The sequence below is a fragment of the Rhinolophus hipposideros genome, assembly GCF_964194185.1.
Source record: "Rhinolophus hipposideros genome assembly, chromosome: 17".
NCBI lineage: Eukaryota > Metazoa > Chordata > Mammalia > Chiroptera > Rhinolophidae > Rhinolophus > Rhinolophus hipposideros.
The window spans coordinates 1,979,948-1,994,329 of record NC_138063.1 but is presented as its reverse complement, the minus strand read 5'-3'; the positions used below and the strand labels follow the sequence as shown (position 1 = coordinate 1,994,329).

Sequence of the window (14,382 nt, the reverse complement as noted above, 5' to 3'; positions counted from 1 at the left end):
TGGAAATGTTTTAAACGTCATTGATAGGCCCTTTCAATGCACCTCTTCCCTAATGAAAAGAATTAATTTTTGTGAACTCCAAAAGTGTACTTTCCATCCGTGCCAGGTCGCTTTCTTGAGGGAGGATTAAAGTCTAGCTCAGTAACACATTTCAAAGTATTGACTTTTATTCACAACTTTGTTCTACTATTTTACCTTAGTGACGAGGGCTGCCGGCACCCAGTCTTACGAGGAAACACACATCTGTGACAATCAGAGTTCTCCCAAGGAGTCAACGGTAACATTCCACAGAGAACGAACCTTTCATGAAATAAAGACGTTTCTTTCGATTAATCTGATAATGCAAACTGTCTCCAGATGCACAAGTAGCACTCACGTCCACTCCTGAATGTTCAAAACTCTCTGGGTACGATTAGGACGCAATGCGGATTTCCTGGAAGGGTCACAAAGCTCTGAATTCTAATGTCAACTGTGCTGCCACAGGAGCTGATTCATTGTTAGGGGGATGACCGTGATCTTTTGTCCCCCGATTTCTCCATATCTGCCCTAATGATTTTAAGCAGTCACCCCACCAAAGTTCTATGAGAACTTAAAGTCATTTAAAATGTCTAAAGATCTAAGGAATCTTTTAGTAACAAGAAAAGAGAGCATCTTCCAAAGTTGCACGCATATTTTTAAGAAAACAAAGGCACAGATCCTAAGACAGGACCCAAAACACCGGTCTGTTTTTCTGAAGTAGCTGCTTCAGAAACCCTAGCCAAACCCTCTAATGAGAGTCTTTCGTGAGTATTAAATCCATGTAACACGGGTCTCTCCTTGCAGCGCATCCATGAATCAGCAATTTACTGCTCTACTAGACCATTAAAGGCTGCTATGATTGAAAACTTTGTATTTTTAGGAGGAAAGATACTGTCCTCTGGGGCGAAAAACAGTGACGCGAGCAGACCTACAATGTTCTTCAACGGGATCTGCCACAGTCGTGCCATGGATTTCTTTTTCTAGTTTCTCAATAAGCGACAATATTCTGGTGAGCCTATTGGTGAGACGTTACACTCAACTACCACATACAATGTTGTTACAGAATCAACTGAGGCATTAAATGTCTCAGAAAATAAGTTACATATAGAGAAAATATATATGTACTCTCATTAAGTAAATGATAAATCTCTAAAATTAGTGAACCTAAGAAGAACAAAGTCTAATTTAGAACAAAGTCTGAATTAGCTCCCTTGACTGCCATCACAATCCATGGGGACCAGGCCCAAGACTTTTTGCAAGTATTAAAAATGTCTGTCATAAAGTAAAAAAACAAACAAATAAATAAGATTTAGAGCCACCCTAATATTTTATGTAACGTGCTCCAAACAGGCGTCATCCTGTTACTGGAAAAGATCAAGAAAAATCTCTAGTTGTGAAGTTTTTAAAAGAGTGAAACCAAGAATTAAAATGCCACCCTGAGGTCACAACTGGCTTCACCAGGTTTTACATCATAAACTGTGGGAAGACTCCAGAAAAGCTCCAGGAACAAGCCTGGTGTTTTCAGAGAACAACGTAGCCCCCTGCTGCCCCTCACGGTTAATGACTGAGCAATGAAATGGGAAATGCGGGCCCCAGCATAAAGTGTGATGGTGCCCCTACACACGTGCGCACACACTTAGAAAGAGAAATAGCCCTGCTGAAGCCACTGGGCTTCCACCACCCTTGACCTCTCAGGTAAAAGCAACAGCCATTAGTAGGTTTTCAAGGAGTGAGGAAACATTCCTGGTTGTGTGCAGAAAGTTACAAGTTCTGTAACCTGCAAGGATCACCCAAAACAAAAAACAATGAAAAGTATGAAAATGTTTACAACTGACAAAAAGTAGGAAAATGATGACTACAAAGTTTGCCAAGCATCTTCAAATGTTTACATAGCTGTTGCTTGGAAAGTAAGCTGTGCCAATTAGCTGTTCTAAACCCACAGGGTTTACGAGAATCCAGGGAGATTAATTATAAGTGCACACGGATTCGAAGGTACTCTTTCACTGGCTGCCTGGCGCGGGGCGGAGCGGGCAGAGGAAGTGTGTGTGTGTGCCTGCGGCTTATGCGCCGGTTCCCCTGTGTGTGCACGCGTGTGCACACTGTATGGTGAGAGAGCGAGGCCTGGGACTGCCCTAGGACTGGTGGGAGGTCTGCCACCTGTTCTAAACTCAAACGACTAATGTCCCAGAGAGACCACCAACTCGGTGGGTTAAAGGCGGTCATTTATGCAACATGTCTGGGCAGTGAACAAAAAGGAGCCTGAAGTAGAGTTGACAGGCATCTATGTCTGCGCCCGCCAGCCCAAGCTCAGGGCCACCTGGGTGCGGTACTGCCTGAGCCCAGCCTAGCTGGACATGGGGTACCTGGGAAAGGGCTACTTGGGCACAGGAATATTGGGTGCAGGACAATAAGCCACCCGGCTACCGGTTGCTGGGCCTGGGCCACCTGGGTGCAGGGTTATCTGAGCTCTGACTGTCTGGGCATTGGTTACCTGGGAGCCAGGTCTATCTGGGCACCTGGATCACCTGAGCCTCCTGAATGCAGGGCTATTGGGCCTGGACCTCTTCCATTCAGACACACCTTAGGAAGGGATACCCACGCACAGGGCGACCTGGGCGCAAAACACTGAGCAAAGCCTACCTGGCTCTGAGCCACCTAGCCGCAGGAATTTGGGGCGGGGCCGCCTGGGCAAGGGCCACCTGAGTGCAGAGCCACCCGAGCCCAGACTCCCCGGGCGTGGGGTCCCTGGGCGCCAGGCACCTTAGCCCTGGCCGCTCGGGCGCACGCGCTCACCTGGTGCAGGGTCAGCTGCGCCCTCCTCTGCGCTGTCGTCGGCGGCCTCCTCTGCCAGGCCGGAGCCCGGGGAGTCGGCGGCGGCGCAGGCCGAGCCGGGGCTGCTGGGCTGCGAGGCCGAGTCTCCCTCGCTGAGCGAGCCGCAGCGGGCGCGGGGCGCGCGGGGCGCGGGGCTGTCCCTGTCGCGGCGCGCGCGGCGGTGCACCCGCGAGTGCAGCACCATCTGGTGGTAGGTGCGGAATATCTTGCCGCACTCGAAGCACTCGGAAGACTTGCCCTGGGCCGCGGGCGCGGCGGCGCGGCGGCTGGGGCGCGCGGGGGGCCGGGGCTCCGGGGGCCCGGGCGCGCAGTCCGCGGGCGCACCCGCCCTCTTGCGTGGGGGGCCCTGCGCGCCGGGCTCCAGCTCGCGCTTGCGCTTCTCCTGGCTCACCAGGATGTACTCGCGCCGCTCCTTGTCGAAGGCCACGTCCCCGGCCAGCGCGTCGTCCCACGCCGCGTACTTGAGGTACTCGGCCGGCTCCGCCACCTTGCCCCTGGTGGCCAGCTGCCAGGCCTGGTAACTGTTGACCGGGTCCAGCTCGGCCACTCGCTGGCCGGCCCGTGCGAGGGCGGGCGCGGCGGTCCCGGCCGGACACAGGTTCAGGCACTGCAGGAAGAGCTCCTGGGCGTCCGCGGGGCCGGGCGCCGCGCCCTCGCCGGCCGGGACCCACGCGCGGCCCGCCTCCACGCGGCGGTGCACGGCGTTGTGCGCGGTCAGGCTGTCCAGGTTTGTAAACAGGTTCCCGCACTTGGTGCAGACTTCGTAGAGGGCCAGGCCGGCGACGATGGCCTCCTCCTGGACCACGTTGTTGATGGTGGCGATGGGCTCCAGCTCGCTCCGGGGCCTGTTCCTGCTCCCCGCCCGGGGGCCGTGCGCCTTCATGTGGTTCTTGAGGAACCAGGGCTCTTTGAACCTCCGGCCGCAGATGTGGCAGCCGTGGTCGAAGGAGCCCCGGTGCTTCTTCATGTGCGCCTTCAGGAACCAGGTCTGGCTGAAGGCCTGGCCGCACACCTCGCACGGGAACTCGCCGGGGGGCAGCTCGGCCTTGCCGTTCTCCACGCAGGCCGCGCCGCGCGGCCCCTGCGCCGTGATGTGGTCCTTCTCCACGTGGCTCAGCAGGGACTCCTCCCGGAGGGTCACGTAGGGGCACAGCCGGCACTTGAAGGGCTTGTGCGCCTGGTGCACGTGCTGCTCCAGGTCCTTCTTGCGCTCAAAGCTGCTCCTGCAGAAGGAGCACTGCGCCGCCGCCCGGCCGTCCTCCGCGGCGCCCGCACCGCCTCCCGCCTCCTTCTTGCTGCTCCGCAGCAGGATCTGGCTGCTGTCCCCCCGCGTGGCGCCGTTCAGGATCCTGTTGCAGGCCGAGGTGCTCTTCGTGGGGCTGGTGCAGCCATCCAGGCCCTCAGACACACGCATCTCGCCGGCCTCAGGCTCGTGGCCCTGGATCAAAGTCCCCGTGCGGTGACTGCGAATGTGGATCTTCAGGTTGCCCTTCTGGGAAGCCCTGTGGTCGCAGTAGGGGCACTTGTAGGGCTTCTCCCCCGTGTGCTTGCGCATGTGCTGGGACAGGGAGCTCTGGAAGGGAAAGCTTTTGCCACAGATGCAGCAGCTGTGGCTCACGGCCTTGTCCCCGTCCACCTCCGGGCTCCTGCTGGCCCTGGTGGGGCTGGGGCCCCTTCTCAGCTCCATCTCGGCCTCTTGGTTGCGATCCATCTTGGGGACAGGGGCTCGCCCAGCCCCAGCGGGCACGGCTTTTTGTCAGGCAGGCCTGCGGGATGAGGTCTTATCTCTCCATGGTCAGAGGAGCCTTCTGCCGCCCAGCTGCAGAGACGCGCCTGCCACGACGTCGTGCATGTCCTACCTGGACAGCATGGCGGATGGCCGCAAGCACCTGGAGCGGAAAAGACACAGAGCGCTTAGGAACAAGGCTCCCCGTGGGAACAGGGACCCAGTGACATCCACAGACAGTGAGCAACACGCCTCTTCTTACAAATATCCACCTACTCCAAATTCAAGAGGCACCAACAACAATCCTAAGCGACATACAAGGAGCTGCTTTCCTTTCAAAGATCAAAAATTAAACAATTAACGGTTGATAATAATCGTGTGCTAACTCATTAAAATAAAACACTGGAAATGATTTTGCACTAAAGGAATTTTTATCAAAAAGATATCGTCTTTAATGCAAGACTGGTCAGAGTTCCCACATGTGTAAGAAGCAGCTGCAGGATGAGGAGAGCACGGGAATGAGGAGCAGAGAAATGGAGGGGACAAGGACGGGTGGCAAAGAACCATGGGGTCAGGGCGCCTGCGGGTGTAAGTGAGCTGCAAGGCAGTCCCATTGTGAAGGACTTACTAAGGTGTGCAGATGGTGGGAAGTGAGGCTTCAGTTAAGAACACAGACCGTGTAGGAAAAGAGAGGCAAGGGAGTGCAGGAAGGGAACCCTCAGCTCCTTCACGATCTGTGCCCTGAACCAGCCGCTGACGCTGGCGGCCCCACTGACACCACTTCCAGGTGTGTGACCACGAGACCATTTCCACAGCAACATTCGGTCTTCGCCGCCTCTTAGAGAGCCCAAATTCCTAGGCGCACCTTACAATGCCCATCCTGTCCTGGTCCTGTCTCTTTTCTCCTGCTCTCCCCCCAAAGGCACCCTAAACTCTGGCCAGAGGACTGAGTCCTGGGTGCAGAATCCCCTGAGGACCCCGGGAGGTCAGGCGGCCTCCCCACTTCTCCACAGGTCAGATTCCCACAGTGCCTTCCTCCCCAGGGAGGCTGGTCCTGCCTCCCCAGGTGTCACTAACATCACTTTCATGCCCGTCTGCCCTCCAGAATGAAGGGCAGGCACTGGTTTGAGCCACTCCTCCAGGCACCTGGGCGTTTCCAGCAGCCTGAGCACAGGTCTCCGCTGAGTGGACAAGGGGTGCCCAGTGCTGTACCTGGCACCCAGCGGGTAAGCCTCTGTGCTGCGGGAAAGCCAGCCAAATGCCTGTAAACCACCGCGTGAGCCCCAAATGATACACACTGAAAAGCCACTGTGTGCATTCCAAACAGGAATTTCCATCTGACTTGTGAGAAGTGGAACATAAATGAAACAGTGAGCCCACGAGAAGGGATGCGAGACCGAGTTCAGGACAGACTTCTGATGGGAGGCAGGAGGGCGGGAGGGCGGGCGGGGCGAGCCCACACAGCAACCAGGATGGGAGCTGCGTCCTTCTCCTCTCCGGGCAGAAGTAAGAGTCACTGCGGGGCAGGCTCTCCAGACTTGCACCCAAAGGCACCCAGAAGGGCCGGTTTTCTTTCAAAAAGCTCCACGTGGACAGGAAGCCATGTTTTTAGAGTCCCAATCGTCATACACACTAACAACTCAGATTGAAAAGCTGACGAAATGTGAAGAAGCTCTGTGTTTCTGGTTCTGAACTAGTGTGTTGATGTCCATTTTCTATTCAAAGATGAGAGGTTCTCTCCCAGAAGAACCTGGCCAGCGACTCCCTGCTTACTCTGGGTGGTCCCACCTGCAATGTTTCCACCGGAGCAGACACCGAAAAGAATACTGGCCACAGAAGGGAGGAGCAATGGGTGCACCCCCCAAACACCCCCAAGGTGACGGGTTCTGAGTGCCTCACGTTGTCCTTCCCCCACTTTGCCAAGGGTGGAGACGCTGTCCAGCACAGGCCTTGTGAAGACCCAGCACCCCTCCCGCTCCCTCCAAACGCCTCCTCCACAGGCCCGCACAAAGGTGAAATCTGAGTTAGAATTATGCATTCTGAAACACCTTTCAAGAAAGCCCCGTGAGCATGCTTCCCAGACACGTAAAGAAGCAATGCAGTCTGACCATCAAACTCTGGCGAGTAAAGGCCAGAAGCCAAGCTGCACAGGCAGGTGTCCTGTACCTGTCAGACGAGCAGACGTACATAGGATCCTCCTGACAGGACCGGGACCCCAAAATCAATGACTCCAACAACATGAATTAATAACCCCCACAAAAAAAAAACAAGGAAAAACAAAAGAGGCTAACGAGAACACGTCTTAATGACATTTTAAGCTAATTTATTTGTACAAGCAGTTTTAGTCTTAGCACAAGTTTGTGGGTGGCTGTATATTATTTAGGATGATTTTATAAGGCAAATAGTTTGCACACACCCGCTTCGATCCCAGGGCTTATTTCATCCCCTCAAAAGCTGAATGTGATGTAATATATAAAAGCATGAATAAAACATACTATTTATATTTAACGTAGTGACCTAATCTGGGTATAAAGATCTCAGGAGTTTGAAGAACCGTACAGAAATGAATTTACAGAGGGAAAACAACTGAAACCCTGGAAACTGGTGGCACTGAAATAATTTTGGACTCCACTGGACCACTAAGTTGGTCCATAAAGGATGTGAAAAGCCACCACGTTCTCCAATTCAAGGGGCTCTTTCCAAGCCAGGTGGCAGCTCTGGTCTGGGCGCATGGAGACCCATCTCCATGACATCCAGGTGAGGCAGGTCCTGGGGTCTCGGCCAGTGCTGAGGGGTACAGAGTGGACCCTGGGAGCCCTGGCCCTCCATTAACCAGTTGCCTGGCTTTCAGGGGGCATCCTTCACCCCCTAAGCACAGCTCCTCCTCCATGAGGTCCTGAAAGTCAGGACATGACATGAAGCAGCCATGTGTCCCCCCAGCACCTACTCCGATCGCCACTCAGATCTCCTGAAACAGCACAGCGAACAGTGTGTGAGCAGTACCACACCCGCCTGACTGCACGCCCTCCACACCTGCCACACCTCTGAGGAATACCGGGCAGCGTCCTGCCCCCCAGGCCATCACAGCAGGTCACAGGTGGTCACAGCCCCGGCCACCTCCAGCCTCCTGGCCACTGGGAGTACACGAGTTAGTGTGACGGCACTGCTCTACTTCTCTCCTTTGGGGGCCTCAGAATCTCCTGCATGTCTGCGAAGGCTTCCCGTGGCCACATTTGCTTGCTGAGAAATCCATTTAAGTTTTCAATTCCCCAGCACCCTGAACCCCAGCCAAAGCCTGGACACATTTCCTCAAGAAGCCCAAAGACTACAGAATATAGTTTCTATTTCTTCTCAGGCTCCCTCTGAAACTAGCTTCAAAGCTGTGCCTGAAGCCAACAGGGTCCCCATTACAGGAGCCCAAGTAAGGGCATGACGGCACCCCTGTGACCCCTAAACAGCTCTTCTCCCTGGGCTCCCACTTCTCTGCCCACCCACCTCCATCTTTCAAAATGACGCCTCTCTTTAAATCCCTGTGCCAACTGCAAGGGGTGCATTTTTAAAGAACTGAAAGATAGTTGGAAGGGAGAAATGTAGAAATGGAAAAAAATGCTGTAACAGTAGTAACTAGTTCAGCCCAAAACACCATCTTCTTGAGGAAATCATAACATCAACAAAACTCCCTCTCAGAGGCTCAGTCCCAATGCCCACAGTACACTAATGAAGTTTCTTGCAAACCTTTAAAGAAACAGTCAAAAACGTAATTCCTTCCGTGCAACTAGCTCTCCTTCGTGGCCAAATCAACAGACCTTTGCGATCATTCTTTTTAACTGCCAGAAAAATGGCTATTTAAGACAAAGTCATCACTTCTTTTCCCAAAAAGAACAAGAATGCTGTCATCAGAACTTCCAAGTTAAAAATGCGCCCCGGGCAGCCATCCCAGTAAGAGGGCTGATGGGGATGCTGTCAGCCTCCTGGCACCACCGGCTTTGTTTGCTCCCTTTTTCAAAAGCCCACCGGCCTCTGAGAGGGAGGGTCTCAGAGGGTTTCTCCCCATTTACTTGTGGCCCTGGTGGGGAGTGGTGCACCTCTAGACGCCCCCCTGTGGAAGTGTGACACTGCTGGGTTCCAGCCTGATGCATGTCCCTACCACGCTGCCTCCACTTTACTCTTGCAGACAAACGCGCTTTGGTGTTCCGACTCTCCCTGAAACACACCACCCTAAAGATGACGAGCCTCATCACACGTGTAAACAAATGCTAGCTTTTTACCCAGAGGGAACAAAAAGCCTTCCAGCAACACAAATATTGGGGAGAGGGGGAATGACGTACAACAAACGTCACCCCCAGGTATACATGCACATGAAATGCAGTCCCACTGGAATGTATTCTGCCCGTAATGAATCATAGTTTTGTTATTGTATTACTAACTTTTTCCAAGGGTGTCATTGGGACCTTGCCAGACAAGACTGTAATTTAATTGTTTAGGCATAAAAATGGCTTGCTGCTTAGAGTTTTAAAATAGATTTCCAATGAATGTCTTTGTGTGTGTGTGTGTGTGTGTGTGTGTGTGTTTCCGTAGAGATGCAATGAACAGTTTGAAGCTACTTTTTTTAAATGCCTTATGTAATTTTCAATGCATTCTATTTTAAGAAAGGTTATTTAGTCACATTTATAAAAAATAAGAAAAACTAAAATGTTTATTAAAGAAAATAAAAAATGTGTATTTACAACAAAACTGCATCATAATGGATGTGGGAAGGGGTTTAAGCAGGCAAAATATAAAAGTTATGAAAATAAAATTGTAGCTAAACTTTCAAAAATAACCAAGTGAACACATAAAGAAAGCACTAGGTCTGAATACGCACACAAGGTCACTGCCACACCTCAGACACCCTTCGCCTGCACAGAGCGATGGAAATGAAGAGCCTTTCCCAGGCTGCTTACAATCACTGAGTTTGGGGTGAATTTAATCTGTGGGCACACGTCTCATCGAATAAATCGCTTCTGAATGTGAGGACCCTGGGAACTGTGTGTTTGATGTAACACAGTCCAGAGAAGTCACTTCCTGAAGCGTACCAGGTGACCCACTGAACTGAGGACAAGTGCCCACCACCTGCTCTAGGGACTCCTATATGCAAACCCTCTGAAGCCAAGCTCCGGACACAGCCTGCAGGAATGGCCCTTCACCACAGCTGAGGGACCTAGAAAGACCTAAGTGCGAACCTCCTACCAGCACAGCTTGTCCAGGCTCGGACCCCACAGGGCTGTGTGACAGGGTCACACTTAAGAAGGGGCTCATCACAAGCCCTTTGGGCCCACTGGGCGTCGGACCACATCTGGGAGTCTAAAGTTTAAGGGTGACTAAGAAACAGGCTTAGCTTCCGGGAACCCAGAAGTCAGAAAGAGAAACACCGCGTAAACACACAGTTGGAAAACAGCACCCTGGCCATCTCCAGCAGGGCAGATGGAAGCGTCTGGAAGTGCAGGAAGGGAGGGAAGTGATGGCTGCACTGGCCAGGCACAGCTACGTCTCCCAAGGCGAGTCCAGGCTGGTCTGGGATGGGCACTAGGCTGCAGGTGACTCCCTGGTCCCGAGGACACACCCACAAACACGATGGTCTGTCTGAGCTCCGTCTTCTGCCTTCCGCCAGCATCCTACCTGCATCTGGCTGCATCTGCAGTCTCAAGCCAAAAATCAGATCCAGAATGCAGAGTTGGCTGGTCTCTCTGAGACGTCACAGGTTTCCATGCCCTTAGAATGAGACCCAAATCCTCCCTGCCTCTACTTGTAGGGGCCGCACTCCTGCACCCGAGTCCAGGACCGAACGCCCTGCTCACACCCCAGGACTCAGTATGGCCCCAGCCATATCCCAGCACGTGTTGGACACGTTACTGTTACTGGTTCTTTAATCCGTCACCCACCTGTGTGTCAGATGCATACATTATGAGGCAGGCTCACAGAATATCTCGCTCTCTCCCCCGAGGTCCAGGTGAGTACAGGGCCAGAGGTAAAGTGGGCGGGCACCACAGCGCTGGGAGAGGGAGTCTAGACCTGGAGCTTCAAGGTCAGACGACTGGAAGGCAAACCTTGCGGTGCCACTCACTTGGGTCAGTTGTGTGACTTTGGGCAAGTGTCTTAGCCCATCTGTTCATCTTTAAAATGTAAATGATGGTAATATGACTTATGGTATTTTGTGAGATTTAAACTAATGCATACAAGGTATGATGTTTAGCATACAACACGTGGTCCACACATGTCAGGCCCCATAATTAATTAATGACTGTAGAATGAATGAATGAGATGGCAGTGCAGTGCCCAAAGAGACCTGGTCACTGGCCATGACAATATTTGGTTTGATCAATTCAAAAGGACACACTAACAAACACTTAAGCAGCTAAATTTGAAATTGCTCCACAGTAACCCCCATGGAGTCACTGGGCCCAGGTGACCGTACTGTCACAGGCTGTTTAACACAATGACCAAGTCCCCTGTCACCACAGACGCGGCCCAGGGACAGCTCCAGGCCCTCCTAGGAAGACGCTCAGTCCGGACTTGGGACCTGGCCACTGCTGGGACCTGCCTTAGGTTGCTAACATGAGCGAACCTTCGTACCTCAGAGGTGGTTTACAGAAAAGAGCAAGAAGGCAGATACACGTCCATCAAAATACTAACAACTGCAGGCTCTAGATGGTGGGTGTGTGCGTGTCTGTCAGCTACTCTATCTTTTATGCATTTTGGAAGTTTTTCACAGAAGAAGTTAAAAGGAATGACTCCTACTTGTGACCCCAGGAAAACAATTGAAAGCAGAGCTACTCTGGGGGAGCCTGTGGCCCCCCACCAGCCTCCCCTCCCCTCCCAGGCCCCCAGGAAGCTCACAGGGCTCTAAGGAATGCAGTGGGGAAACTACCTTTTGCTAATCCTAGTATTTGAAATTCAACGAAAAACTGTCTGAACAATATGAAATTGTTCAAAGGAAAGTAGTGTTTGTTTTAAGTGACTGCTGGCTGACATGGGTGGCTTGGGTGGCCTCAGGCAGTGAGTGCGGTGTCACTACCAACCTGCACTTACCTGGGTGTTCAAGAGGGTGGCTCCATGGCTTCCCAAGGCACCCCCCGGAATGCCACTGAGTGCTTTCTTACCTGCTTCAAACAATCACTTTCTGACCAGATAAATACGGCGTCATGGGGGGAGGGAGGATAAAATATGCTATATTTTTAAACAGTAAGCATATCTCTTATTCTATGGCAAATCTTGCCACCTTCTGCTGTGAATTAAACCAACACAAAGCAAAAGCCAGCCAGTTTTGTACTGATTTCCCCCAAACTATCAAAGTCAATTCTATCAAACTCTTACCCTGAAAAAAGTCTCAGAAGGAGAATTTTCAAATGACCTCTAACATTTAGAGTAATTTTCATAAAAGAGCAATGCCACATGTTTCTTGAAAGTGACCGAACCCTGACTGGTAGACACAAGTGAGGCTGGGGGGCGGGGGCTGCCGGAAAGCTGGGGGCACTTCCTACAAGGAGACGTGTTTCTCAAGTTAGAGAAGCTGAACGGGAAGCTGGCGCTATTTGTCAAAGACTCTCTAGTGGGGTAGTTTTCATTCCTAGTCCATTGATCAACAATATGGAGATATTTAGAAATAGTTTTGCTTTCCTGCACGCCATGCTTTCCTGGTCACTTATCCTTCTCTCCACCTCTCGTCACTTTCAGGGAGACAACGGGCTCCCAAAAGGCAGAATTAGTGGGTCCGCGTCCAGCATGCAGAGCACCGGAGACCGGAGAACTTGGGAAATGCGGGAACTGAGAGGTAGGGGAGATGCCCTTACAAAGAAAAGCTCTCCCAGCAGACAGGAGGCTCGGGACACTGACGGGAGCGCAAAGGACAAATCCCAGAGTCACAAGAGAAGTCTCCAGCTCAGCCTGCAGTGCGCTGAGGGCACTTTCTGGGCAGCCCACGTGCGGTGGCCACAGGGCACGCCCACTGGGTGCTGGGCTGACTATACTAGGCGCTTGTTCTCCTGCAGACAACGAAGCGGGCTTTACTGGTTACACTGTAGCGTATGAGCCCTGAGTTAAAATACATCATGAACACCCTGCCCGCTGATGAACTGCCCAGACAAAAAGCTCATTCTCTGAACAAATGGGGAGAAATTCCAGAACAACAATAAGGAGTTCCTCTCCCCACACACCAATCTGCCTGAGATGAACAATTCCAGGCTTATCGTCCCCAAACTAGGGTCTGAGTGGCTCCATAAAGTGACCCATTCACGGCGGGGAGAGTAAGGACCACTGACGACAAGGCCTTGAGGCTGCTTGCTGGGACCAATGAATAATCCATTATATGCCAACTACATTTCCACTCTAACAAGAAGTGAAAAAAACGGCAACCAGAATCGGCTGCATTGACAAGAACCGCCCCCAACTCCCCCACGAGGGGAAAAAAGACACAAATCCACTATCCCAGGGCCTAGGAACGCGCAACTGCCGACAAGAGGCCTCATTTCCCAGCACCCAAAGAACCATGTGCGCCCATATTTCTGCCCCAAAACACTCGTTTTAAAGGTGAGTCTCACCCTCGCTTTGTTCAGAACACGAGGCAATGTGAACAAACCATCAATAGGACGGTGACAAAATTCCATTTTCTTAAATAAAGATCTCCTTTAAATTATTTAGCACCTCCAAATAAATCAAAACACGTGCCACCATGCTAGTCCCCAAATGTAACCATGCCACAGACTGTGCATAACAAGGTGGGATTACGCAAACTCCCTCATCATTTAAGCAAGACTCACATTGGTTCTGTACCTCCGACCACAGCTTTAGAATCGGCGCTCCATTTACAGCCGAAGCGCTTGGGTGACCTGAATGCTGTTCTGCAAGTAGGTTGCCTTTTATGCAGTTGTTTACCACAAGCTGTCAAAAACCCAAAGAAATTCCTGTTCAGAAGAAGAGAGGGGTGCCACGTCCACCTCCAGATGCAAGGTACAAGCGGAAGACGGTTTGCTGACAGTGAGGATCATATACCATCATGTTTCCAAAAGAAAACAGATACTAACATGAATACACAAGCTGCCCAAATGTCCTTTTACTAAACCACAAAGATTGGGGGTCAAGTCTGACCTTGTGGAGAAACAGCCGAGCAGATGACTAGAATTCCCAATCACATTCAGAAAGTCCAGGAATAAACAGGGAGGAGGTAGCGTGTTGCTCCCGCAGTCATAACAACAGATCCTGAAAATCCCAGAGTGGAGTCCATCTGACAATAAAGGAAGGCATTTCTTTTCTATCAAAAGAAAATGAGTGCCCCTTGTTTTCTCTTTTGGTCTCCAAAATGAATGCATTAGGGTGATCTGTTTTCCACTATTTCCCAAGTCTTACATTAAGTAGTGACTTTGTCAACTTATTTGTCCTTGAAAACGTAAGCCTCACCAAACTGCAAAAGAGAAAAACAAAAGGAACAGGCGCTGGGAGCTCGTTCTGTGATTTTCTGCAGATAAACGTCCTGCTGGAGGCCCTGGCCTGCTGCTGAGAGCAGCCCCAACGTGAGTGCCGTAAGCGGTCCTGTCACCATTTCCATCAAGAGCCCTATTTTCCAGAAGCTCAAAGCTGCATCTCTCCCAAACTGGGCGGCTCCAATGAAGTCTGTCGTCACTGAGGGACTTCTCAGCTTTCAGAAAACTAGACCCAAAAAAAATCACTCGCTACTCATTACATGAACCACAAAAACAGTGAGTTTTCAGTTTGACTCTTTTTACATCCTGTACCACAATGATCAAAGCCCCCGTTTCGAGTAATTCAGAAAC

The 14,382-nt window shown here is 51.6% G+C and overlaps 1 protein-coding gene across 5 annotated transcripts in view; it reads right to left on the bottom strand.

Moving 5' to 3' along the window:
• The window catches only part of ZNF516 (zinc finger protein 516), a 113,958-nt gene that overhangs the window by 64,776 nt on the left and 34,800 nt on the right, over window positions 1-14,382 (bottom strand). For 4 of the 5 annotated variants that reach the window (XM_081078647.1, XM_081078651.1, XM_081078648.1 and 1 more), the window contains exon 2: window positions 2,812-4,739. In XM_081078647.1, coding sequence (XP_080934773.1) covers window positions 2,812-4,561 — 1,750 coding nt within the window. In that variant the 5' untranslated portion in view covers window positions 4,562-4,739. Of the gene's footprint in view, window positions 1-2,811; window positions 4,740-13,371; window positions 13,495-14,382 lie in introns of those variants that run through there. The other variant, XM_081078650.1, reaches the window with a different exon arrangement.